We start from the raw sequence: 12,238 nt of genomic DNA on the forward strand, positions 1-12,238 counted from the left end.
TCTATTTCTGATAGTAAATGTCCCTGCCTTGTCCCTCACGCTAACAGGAATGCCACTGAAGCTTCTTTAAGCAAAATGCTGTTTGGAGAGTTGTGGTGACTTTGGTTTTTGTTCTTTATTGCTGGAGATTGAACACTTTTCTTCTATTTTGAACAAAACACCTTGTGTTGCAGACTGTTAAGTTGTGGATTGTGGATTAAAACTGTCTATTTTTATTAATTTCCTGACCACTCTGCCTCATGAAGCACAGCATGGTTACTAAGGAGATATTACCTGGAACATCAACATTCTAATGTTAAATCTTTACTTTTACTTGCATCCTCCATTGCTACAATATACAAGACAAACCTCAGTAACCAGCAGGCTATTTGTTCAACTATCTATTTTTATCTTTTGGTGGTGCTGGGTATTGAACCCAGAGCCTTCAATATGTAAAATAAGCACTTTGCTATTGAGCTATGACCACTGTCCTTTGGTTGTTGTTTTGCTTTGTTGAGACAGGGTTTCTCTATATTAGCCCTGGCTATTCTGGAACTTGCTGTGTAGATCAGGCGGCTTTGAATTTACACAGATCCCTCTGCCTCTGCCTCCACAGTGCTGGGATTAAAGGAATATTCCCTTACACTATATAAATATATGTCACTGTGATTGCTTTAATAAAGAAGCTGACTGCCAATAGCTGGACAGGTAAAGGTGAGGCAGGACTTAAAGACAAAGAGAGGGTGAAAAAGAAGGGGAGAAGTCTTAAGAGTCTCGAGAGGATGCAGAGGAAGCAAGAGATGAACCTGCCATACTAACAAAATGTACCTAGCCATGTGGCAAAAAGTAAATAAGAATTATGGGTTAATTTAAGTTGTAAGAGCCAATTAGTGACAAACTGAGCTATCAGCCAAGCATTTATAATTAATAATAAGTCTCAGTGTACTTATTTGGGAACTGGCCTGCGGAACAGAAAAGTTCAACTACAAATGATACCCAACATAGGGCTGGGAAAAAAAAAAAAAAAAAAAGATTGTAAGCATACAAAAACTGAGCCAGATGTGGCTTTCTGATAACTGCCTTTTCTCAGGTAGGCTCAATGCTAGTGGCAAACAGAGGCATGGCTCCTTTAAGAGGTGGCTTCCTGGCTCTGTACTAGCAACAAACATGAGCATGGCTCTTTTAATAGCCCCTAATACCAAACATAAACCAAATGGGGTTAATGAGCAGCGCCTGTGGCACACTACTAGGTGGCAGTGTGAAACCAGAGCTGGAGCAGTCCCCTGCCATAAAGGCAGGCTCTCAGGGAGCCAAGGGGTCAGCCGCCAATGCCATGCACCAACGAATGCATTAAACTGAACCATGCCAGCGACTAATAGCAGTTTAAGATTCTTCCCATGAATCAAAGAACAGTGGTTAAGAGCACTAGCTGCTCCTCCAAAGGTCCTGAGTTCAATTTCCAGCAACCACATAGTGGCTCACAACCATCTATCTATAGTGGGATCTAATACTCTCTTCTGGTCTGCAGACATACATGTAGATAATACACTCATATATAAAACAAACAAAATAAACTTAATTGAATTAAATTTCTTTTTAAAAAATCAATCATTATGGGCCAGATAATGGTAATGCATGCCTTTAGTCTCAGTACTTGGGAGGCAGAGGCAAGAGGATCTCTGAGTTTGAGGTCAGCCTGGTCTACAGAGTGAGTTCCAGGGCAGCCAGGACTACATAGAGAAGCTCTGTCTCAAAAAATAAAATAAAAACCAAGCAAACAAACAAAAAATCATTATGGAGGCTGGAGAGATGGCTCAGCAGTCAAGAGCACTTGTTGGTCTTGCAGAGGACCCAGGTTTGGTTCCTTGTATCCATATGGCAGGCAGCTCTGTAACTCCCTTTCCAGGGGATCTGGCACCCTCTTCTGGCCTCTAAAGGCCCTGAATGCAATTGGTGCACAGACATATAGCAGGCAAAACACACACACACATAAAAAAAAATCAGTCTAGAAAAATGATCATTCATTCATAAAGGAAGTAGGGAAGATAGGAAGGAATCTCTGTTTCACACCACACCGTGTGGGTGACATAAAACTACGATAGTTCTGGGAATCGGACCACCGCTGTCTAGTACTGCATCGCCCTTTGCACTAGGTGGTCACCATTAAAGTTAGTGTCACAGACATATTTTGATATATAGTTAACTGGGTAACTCTGGTATTAAATCAAAGTTGTATCTGTTCATATATTTAAATAGACCCTCTAGAAAACCATTTGCACTTAGCATAATCTTCATTTCTGGTCTACAGTGATGCAAGCTTTTCAACAGCAGTCTGGTCAGCCCTGGATAAGGAGCAATCAAGGATGTAGTAAGCATGTGTGCTTACCCAGATTCACCCTCAAAGGTGAAAACACTACCATTATTTTGTATTATTATTCGATCATTCCCATTATAAAACTTTTTTTTGATACAAGATCTTGTTATGCAGCTTAGGCTGAATGGCCTTCATCTCTTCCCCCTCAGTCTCCTCAGCACCACCATGCCCAGTAAAACAATTCTTTTCTACTTATAAAGTTATTATCAGTGTGTAGGTTAACGGTCTTGGCCTAATTTTGTTTGCTATTACATTTCAGTGCTATTTTATGTTTCATTCGAGTGCACATTCATTTTTAAAAATAATCTATTCTTTTTTAATGACTTTTCAAGACAGGGTGGCTCTGTGTAACAGCCCTGGATGTCCTAGAACTCACTCTGAAGACCAGAATGGCCTCAAATTCATAGAGATCCACCTGCCTCTGCATCCTGAGTGCAGGGATTAAAGGTGTGTGCCACCACTACCTGACAGAATAATCTATCCTTAATATAAAGTTATCCATGTGAGACTGTTGTTTTACTTTGAGATTTTGTAATCTTAAAATTCTGAGCTAAGCTGCTGGCCCTAAGTGAGACATCTATATCATCTATTCCAAGGCCATATGCTAAGGAAATGCTCTACCCCAGCTTTCTACTTCTACTCTTGAATTCTACAATTTAGTTTTCATCTTCTGATGTCATTATGTGTTTTGGTTTGGGTTTTTTTTTTTTTTTTTTGCATTCTTTCATGAAGATGTATGTGTCTTGATCAAACCCTTCCAGCTTCCCCTCTCTTCCAACACCCCTTATATCCCCATCACTAGTCCCTCCCAGGTGTGTGTGTGTGTGTGTGTGTGTGTGTGTGTGTTTTAGAGTCCACTTAGTGCTACCACTATGTGCATTGAGCATGAGTGTAGGGCCAGTTACTGGATCACAGGCAATCTCACAGGGGTCACATCCCTAAAGAAAACAAACTCTCCCAGAAGCCATCAACTGCCAATAGCTCCTCAGCTACAGATCATCTCATCTTTTCATTTATGGAGAGATAATCATAATTTCCATATGTTCCAATGTTTATCTTTGAAGCACTGTTCTATTTATCTTTTTTTTCTACAGCATCTAATACCAGCCTTAAGTTTTCTGTTATTCCTTTCTTCATATATCTTAGTAGAGATTCCATAGTACTACTTTGAGTTATCTATGTTATTCTATACCAGCTCTTTATATGAGGCTTACATAAAGGAGACACTGACCATGTGGTCTAAGTAAGAAGAAATCTACTTTTAACACTGGATTGTGTGCAGAACCTTCTCCTCTTCTCTGGAGCCAGAAGGCTATGCAGCTCTGGAAGAATCAGCATCTCCCCTTAGGCACCCAGACTGCTTCCTGAATGTGGCCTGGTTCCCTGGATAATCCTCCTCACAGTGCAATTAGGGAGCAAACAGCCTACAGACTTTTCTAGCATGCTGTACGCATGATATTCTTGTTGAAAAAGCAAGATTTGGGTTTGTCCTCCAAAGGCATGCCTCACCTTGGGGAAATGCAGTGTGGTTCCATCTGAGTTCTATAGGGTCCCAGTAAGACTCCATATTGCCTCGGGCACCCCAGCCTATTTCTCCTTGTAGCCATTACAGAGTCCCTGAGGATGGAGTTTGCCTTTAGCTTCTTTTTTTTTTTTTTATTACTTTAAAGTGGTTTCAGAGACAAGAAAGTGAAGCTATCAAAAAAAACTGTCATATCCAAACTGGAAGTTCTCCATCGGAGCACGTTTTTTTCTTGTGATCAGGCCCACTGTCACCTCTCAATACTCAAAGCCCTGTAATCTATGCATTTTCTCCCCTATAAATACTAAACACATGCTATATAATCAGCAACTAAGCCTAAAAAGGTTACTTGGCTTTACTCAGTCTCAGAGCTGGCAAGAACTCAGGGCTCTTATCAAAATATACATCCAATGCATACACTCAACTCACCTTCCAGCTCCTAAACTCATTATCAGAAGCTGATCAGGAATTAGATTTAGGAGAGATGAGGAATGGACTAGAAAGATAGCTCAGCAGTTAAAAGCACTTGCTGCTCTTAAAGAGGACACAGGTTCAGTTCCCAGCACCCACATTAGAAAGCTCACAGCTGTAACTCCAGCTCCAAGAGAGCTGATGCTCTATTCTGTCCTCTGCAGGCATCTGCATGCACATGGTATACATATATACACATACAAAGAGAATAAAGAAAGATTTAGAGAAAGAGAGAAGACTAGAAAACAAGAACTTATAAATGTCAGGGGCGAAGAAAGGTGAGAGTCAAGAAAGCAGGCTTCCTGTTACCTGGCTTAGTGTCTGTCACTCCTTCCATGAGAACCAGTCCTACTGGCCGCTGACAGGCGATGTTGCAGAAGCGGAATCGTAGTAAGAAGTCTCGGCCATACTTTCGTCTCTCTACAAACCAGGAAATGCCATATGGTAAAAGAAGGGCTACGAGTCACATACTGAGACCTCCTAAGCATCAGGAACCTTCTGGCATAACAACACAAAGGAAATCTGACTCTGAGGACAGGGAGATTTCTTCCAACAGCTGCAACTGAAATTTGTTCATTTCATTTAGTGGCATATGAAGGACAATGAGGAAACCAGGGAAACTTGCTAATAAACTTCAGGGGATTACACCATCTCTTGTTATTGAGCGAAAGCTCTCACACCATATGAACATGGAGACACAGAAAATCACAAATGTAATATATGTGCCATGCCTTGAAACCCAGCACTGGGGAGGCAGAGGCAGGTGCATCTCTGAGTTGGAAGCCAGCCTGGTGTACAAAGTGGACAGGCAGGTCTATATAGAGAGACCCTGTCTTGAAAAAAACAAAAACAAAAACAAAAACAAAAAGAAGAATGTGATGTGTGGGGGCTGAAGAGATGACATGGTCATTAAAAGCACATGTTTTGTTCCTTGCACCCACTTGACAGCTCGTAATCATCTGTTAGCTCTAGTACCAAGGGATCTGAGGCACCAGGCACACATAAGGTGGATATAGAAATCATGGGCAAACAAACAAACAACACTTCAAACAAGCAAACAAAAGAACACATATTTACCTGCTCTTTTGGGGTGACAGGAGGTGACATACTGACAGCAATCAGTGATGCCCAGGGAACTGGGCCACAGTGGGGCCTGTAGCTTTCTCTGGTAAAGCTGATGAGAGAAGTCTTCCTGTCCAGAAACCTACAACAAAGAGCAAGGTGGCTATGAGGAGGCCAGGACAGTAAAAGGAAATGATTCATGTCTGGGGGCATCTGAACAAATACAAACACACACAATCAAGATGGTGAACACATGAAATGAGCAAGCCATGTAAATCTCAGGAGAAGGCAACAATAAGGAACTAATTATAACATTACATCCTCACTAAAAACACTTAGATGTCCATGAGCTAGGAAAGAATGGGAAGAGAGTGAAGAATAAGTAAGGAAAACAGAACTGTATGAGCATGTGGTCCTAAGGTTCACCTCGGAAAAATCTACGCCATCCTCCACCAAGGAGACCAACTCTCTCGACAGATTTTAATGTGTAATGGATACAGGTTTATCCTGTCCTCTTCAACTTTGCATTTACTAGATCAAAGTCAATTCCTTGAGTCTATCACTGGGAAACCACAGGGTAAAAGCAAATGGGAAATGCACCAAGGACTTTACCGTATCTATGTCACCATCCTCAGTCAAAGTCATGAGCAGCCTGGGAACGGACAGAGCGTATAGGGGAAACATTCAGCAATATCAGTCATCCGCATCCAATGTGGACAGCAAAATTCCCTTTATTTCATTTAACTACTTATATTTGAATGACAGACTAGTAACAGACACAATCCCTCTGCCCTGAAAGGGCATAAACATGATCTATAATCTGGAGAAAAAAAGAGACTTGGAACTGAATGACCACTTAATGGCTGTGACTTTAGACAAGTTACTTGATATCTTTAAGTTAATATCCCTTACTAGGAAATGGGACACTACTACCATAATATAATAATCTTACACTAATAATAACCACTACTAATTACTGACTGCTCTCTCTGAATGAGGCACTGAAAACTTTACATGCATCATTTCATCTTCTCATAAAGTATACCTCCTGTCGGTCCCATTAGATCCTCAGTGTGCAGAAGCAGCAAAGGGGGCTTGAAAAAGTTCCCTAACTTGCCCAGGGTGGGAGAACAGGGATTTGAATTCAAGGCTGTCTGGTTTCAAAACAAGTGCTCTCACAGCCCATGCATAACAGTGCCTGCCATTTGGAAGGCACTCAGCAAATTCTCCTGCCCCTGAACTCCTTGAAGAGGGCTCCTTTAGAGCAAGCTAATGCCCTGCTCTAGGCAACCAGGACATTGTCAGCACTCAAGTAACCTCATTCAAATAAAAGCCCAAGACGCAATAATAGTTCAGTCATTTTGTGTCCCTTCTCCATTAGGCTTTGCCAAAAACTAAGCAATAAGCTGAACAAGAAGAGACAAAACAGGAGAAAAGAGATTAAGTAATGTATAATAAAGTCAGATAGAGCTGATAAAACTATAAGCTATCTATGCTACCAATATTTGGCAGCTATGGCTACAGGAAATTAGATTCAAATGCAAATTATTGACCAAAAGAAAAAAAAAACAAAACAAAAAACAGCACTGTGCAGTGGTTATAAAACAAAAATGGTAGACTTATATATCACCTGTTATGGTCATCACAGCATAATAGCAAAGGCCAGACCACCTGGTCATAATTCTTGAGCCTTCCACTAACTGCATGACCTAAACAAAATTATTTACCATCTCTATGCCTTAGTTTCTGCATTTATTAAAATGGAAACAATGATAGAAACAGTGAAAATTAAAGAGTCAATACATGTAAAGTGCTCAAAATCGTACGTGATGCACAGTTAAGAGCTTAGCAAATGTAAACTGTGATACTATTTTAGGAGCATTACTATAGTGATTGCTCAGAAAAGGAGAGCATGCTGCTACACTTAGAAGAGCCATGACTTCCCTCCACATGTGTGGCAGGGAGTTTGAGCAATAAAGGGGTATTTTCTCTTGTTTTATGTTTTAATTCTTAAATAATTTATAAGAATCACTTGCAAATTAAATGATAAAAAAATGGGAGGATGTTCAATGTGCCAGGGGCAATTATGTGCTGCTAGTCTCCAAGAGCAGACACAGTTATTCAACATTAGCAGCAACAGGAGGCAGGAGCCAAACAGTCCATTGCCATAGTTGATGCCAACACCCAGCTCTCTCCCTCACCCATGTCCCCACCCCCAGCGGTTGCCCCATTTCACCTTCCAGGCTGGCATCCCATTGTACTGGAGCTCTCCATCCCTGATAAAGTTGTAGAGAGGTGAATCAGGGACAGAATTCAGGTCCCCACACAAGATGATAGGGCAGTGGCTGCCATCTGACAACCTGGCCACCTTGTCCACTTCAGCCAGAAGTATGGCCATCTGGGCTAGCTTGACATCACCCCGACGTGGGTTGTAGAGAACATGGGTATTTGCCACACATAGGGGAGCCACTGAGACTTGCCCCAGACCTTCTGGGACTAGCGGCTGCAACAGCAACACTAAGCCTACATTGTCCCGATTGAGGAGCTCCAACCCAGGCCGGAAGTACTCCACGGGGCTGGCACAGAGCAGGCGGAACCTGGTGGGCTTGTAGCACACAGCACAGCCATCCGTTTTACACCCAGTCCTCCTCTTGTAAAAACAGGTGAAGCCTGTAAGGAAACACCACCACAGAAATGGGTCAGACTCACTGGATCCTGAATCCCTTCCAATCACTGCAGAAGCACAACAGGTCCGGGCCTAAGGCACTGATCCTGGAGCCCCATAACACTGAGCCCTTGCCACCTCTGAGGTGCTGCAGACATTCCCTTACAGCTGTAACCAGAAGCCTGAGGGACTAGAAAGGGAGAGAAGGGTACAAGCAATACATGACAGAAAGACCAGAGGCTTGTCATCAGAGGCAAAACTGGCTCCAAATGAAGGTCCTGTGACCCAGTGGGTTACCAGCAATGTGGCTTCACCAGTCCCTAGTGCCTTGAATCTAGAGTTAGACAAGTGGGAGTCCTGGCCCTACAACCTACTAGCTTTGTAGTTTGGGGATTGTAAGCAAGTCACACCAATTTTTGGAACCTGCTTCTCATTTGTAAAATGGAATTAGTAGCATATAGCCTCATGGAGTTCGTAGAGTTGTTTACTCCACAGATTTTAAAAAACTAGAGCTCCACTTTCTCACCCACATATGAAAAGAACTAGCCCACGGGAAAGGCTGCCGGTTTACTAAGCCACAGAGAGGAGGACTCTTCAGGAGAGAGTCTGCAGGGCTGGAGGAGGAAAGGCTGGCACACAAGCTGGGGAGCGGCAGTACCCATCATCCGCAGAGAGGGCTCCAGCTGCTCCCAGTAATGGTCTTCCTGGACTTCCTGAAGACACAGGATCTGGGAAATTGACAAGGGAATCAATCACTCCAGAGAATCAGAAGTGATATGACTCCTACTCCCTAGGAGCAGGCCCCCAGACCAGATTGAGGTCCGTAGTGGAACTTCCCACAGGGCTGACATCCCAGACAGAGAGCCACCACCAGCATGAAGAGGTGTGTAGACTTCCCCACCCTGTGAATCCCTGTATAGGGGTGCTATAAAGTATACACCAGAGAATCATCGTAGCATCTGCCCAAAATGCTTGACTCTCTAGGGCAAGCAGGCTCAAACCTGTCTGTCATCCATACAGCCAAAGATAATCTTAGCTTGTGTAGCACAACTGTCATCATCTGAATAGCTATGAAGTAGGAACTCATTTCTCCCTGAGAGTCAGAAAACAGACTGGTCCGGGTCCTGCACCTATTCAAGATGGAGCGTCTCCCTCTTCACTCACATCAGGGTCCCAGTGCTGGAATTCCTGCATGAGGTTGGCAAAGCGATAATTCCAGTTGAGGATATCTGGATGGCAATGCAGATAGAGCTCTGAGCTCTGCTGCATCAGGTCCTGGGCCAAGATGTTATACGACATCAGAGTGAACTGGAACTGAGGGCCATCCCCTGCCTCCAGACCCTGCGCATCTGGCTGTGTGGAGAAATCCTCCCATTCTCGCCACAGGATTTCTGCAAGGGGGTCAAGAGAAGAGTTCCAGAACACATGCAGGTTATCCAGAGGCCAAGCCACTACTACCCAAAGTCACCCACCACCCATGCCTCTAAGGGCATTTTTCAGAGCTGATAGTAAGTTCCTCAGAGTCCGAGTTAATCTCGTCCTGTCTATCACTGTATCCCTGATATCTGACCCTGCAAGAGTCTCAGAAAAACTAAATGTAGCAGCAGAACTCCCCACTACAAGATCTTTTCCAAACAACCTACACCATGGCTCACTATGCTAGCTACCAGACTCACCATGATAAGGTATTTCCATCGGGGGAGGCTGCAGCTGCTCCAAGCCTTCAAAGGGCCACATAGAAGTCTCTTCCTGGGACATAGGCTCTGGTGCTATGCTCCAGGCCACCATTGCAGGGTCCTCTTCCCATTGCTCTGCAGCCATTGCACCCATTGGGAGGACAGCACAGTCTGCATACTGGGGCCCTGTGTGCACAGGGACAGCTGCCCACAAAGGGCCCTCCACCTCAGCCAGTGGATCCTCCCCTAGCACCTCAGGAAAAGGCTGGTCCAGGTTCTCTGCTGCCCGCAGGTCACTCAGCTGCCTGCTGGACCACTTGTCCTCTGAGGCAGCATCCTGTTCTCCAGAATTATCCATCAGGAGTGCCAGGCTGCTCTCAGCTAGTCCCTTATCGGCAAGAGGACCCTCACTTGCAGTTGAGAGTGCCTGGTTCCACCCTTCTTCTCGCCACTGCTGCAGCAGGCCCTCACACTCCTCTTGCTCAGGCCCCCGAGGGGCCATGGCAAAGTTACCCTCTACCTGGGGGGACGAGCTCTTCGCCAAAAGGGCATTTTTTCGACATGTAAAGAAAGCATCTAGAAAGGAAGCCAAAATACCAACTTGTTAGAAGACAGCACCACTCACTCCACAGATTTCCCCAGCTAGAATAGAAGCCCCACATGAGCGATGATCACATCCACCGTGCTCATACTGTACCGTCACAGGTTTCCCAACTTAATACCTGGAACATCACCTTAGCAGTGCTTTCTATGTGCCAGATACTGTTTTAACTGCTTACAAGAATTAAGCAATTTGCATGCCAGGGACCCAGTAAATTTCAATGCAAGAATGAAAGAATGGCTAAATCCTAGGGGGTAACCTAGAACACAGATAGGCACACATAACCTCGCCTCTTTTCCTGGAGGTAAATAAACACTACTGTTCAATTTTTAATTTCATTATGTGTGTGGTGTTCTGACTACATGTATGTCTGTGTATCACGTTGAGTCCTGGTACCTACAGGGGTCAGATAAGGGTGTAGGATCCCCTGGGACTGAAGTTAGATTGTGGTAAGCCACCATGTGGGAGCTGGAATCAGTCAAACATAGGTTCCTTAGAAAAATAGCCAGTACTCTTAACCACTGAGCCATTCTCCTGTAAACATTACTTTTAACTTTTGGGTCCTGAAAACCACATTACATTAGAACTAATACATGACCAGGAAATAATACTGAATCATTGCCTTCTAACAAAATTAACAAAACTGACCCTAAACAGTGCTCCTTCAGAAGGGCTTACTCAACCTGATGAGAACCAGCATTGTTCAAACCAGGTAACCCCCCCCCCCGAGAGTTTTCAAGCTCTAGAGACTCCCTAATCTATGAAAGCACAATAATAATGATAATAATAATAATGTGAACAACCTTAAAAATCAACTTACTTTTTAACAGAACCCCGGGCTTCTTTCCAGTGATATTTAACCCACCCATAACATTTTCACAAACCTCATCATCTGTTTTCTCACTTCATAACACACCAGAGACTGTAAATTAGGGGCACCAGCAACTGACGGTTAAAACCTGCTGTCATCTCTGCTGTAGCAGCCATGAATGACAGCCAGCAGGCAATAGAACAGACAGGGAACTCTAAAGTTGGAGCTTCAAAGTACACACCAGAGCACTTATTTACATCTCAGAACAAATCTGGGCACACGATGATGCCCATGATCATTAGACATTCATTTTATTGACAGGGGATGAAAAAAAAAACTCAATGAAAATTCAAATGTCCATGTGAACTATATGAATATATGTCTTTCTAAATAAGTGTTCAATCTGGGCTCAGCAAGGAAAGGCCACAAAGCTCTGACTTCTACAAATGCCATGGCAAACCCCACCACACCCACCCACACACACCCACATTTTGTGAGCACACACGGAATTTTGGTCTACAGAGTAAGTTCTGTAGTTCTGTAGTGAGTTCCTGGACAGCCAAGGCTATTTCACAGGAAAAAAAAACAAACCCTGTCTCAAAAACACCAATCAATAAATAAATACCTAAATCAGTATTTTTAAACTAGGTTAAAGAGGCAGATTTTGCCCATGGGGAACAGCAACCTCCAGAGCCACAACTGTGACAGTGCTTTTGGTCAGGGGTCAGTAGTGCCACCAAGCATCCTACAACACAATAAATGTCAAAAACACTTCTTGAGCCACTGGCTGGTTGCTGCTGGGATTCAGTTAGGAACTTGCTAAATATCTGTCCCTTGAAACATACATACATACATACATACATACATACATACATACATACATTTCACATGCCAGAGCAGCTTTGGTTGATGGGCATAACACCCCACTTTAATTTAGAGACAGTATTGGTGGTGATTGTTTTCCTTTTCTTTTTTGTTTTGTTTGTTTTATTTTTGCTTTTTGAGGCAGGGTTTCTCTGTGAAACAGTCCTGAAACTGACTCTGTAGACCAGACTGACCTCTAACTCACAGAGCTCT

General features: G+C 43.5%; 1 protein-coding gene across 5 annotated transcripts in view; it reads right to left on the reverse strand.

Moving 5' to 3' along the window:
• The window catches only part of Angel1 (angel homolog 1), a 31,926-nt gene that overhangs the window by 7,945 nt on the left and 11,743 nt on the right, over positions 1-12,238 (reverse strand). For 4 of the 5 annotated variants that reach the window (XM_051196089.1, XM_051196090.1, XM_051196091.1 and 1 more), the window contains 6 exons: positions 9,750-10,325; positions 9,238-9,464; positions 8,732-8,801; positions 7,645-8,078; positions 5,424-5,550; positions 4,656-4,766 (listed from right to left, as the gene is read on the reverse strand). In XM_051196089.1, coding sequence (XP_051052046.1) covers positions 4,656-4,766; positions 5,424-5,550; positions 7,645-8,078; positions 8,732-8,801; positions 9,238-9,464; positions 9,750-10,325 — 1,545 coding nt within the window. The remainder of the gene's footprint in view (positions 1-4,655; positions 4,767-5,423; positions 5,551-7,644; positions 8,079-8,731; positions 8,802-9,237; positions 9,465-9,749; positions 10,326-12,238) is intronic. The other variant, XM_051196093.1, reaches the window with a different exon arrangement.

This window comes from Phodopus roborovskii, unplaced genomic scaffold (assembly GCF_943737965.1).
Source record: "Phodopus roborovskii unplaced genomic scaffold, PHOROB, whole genome shotgun sequence".
Taxonomy (NCBI): domain Eukaryota; kingdom Metazoa; phylum Chordata; class Mammalia; order Rodentia; family Cricetidae; genus Phodopus; species Phodopus roborovskii.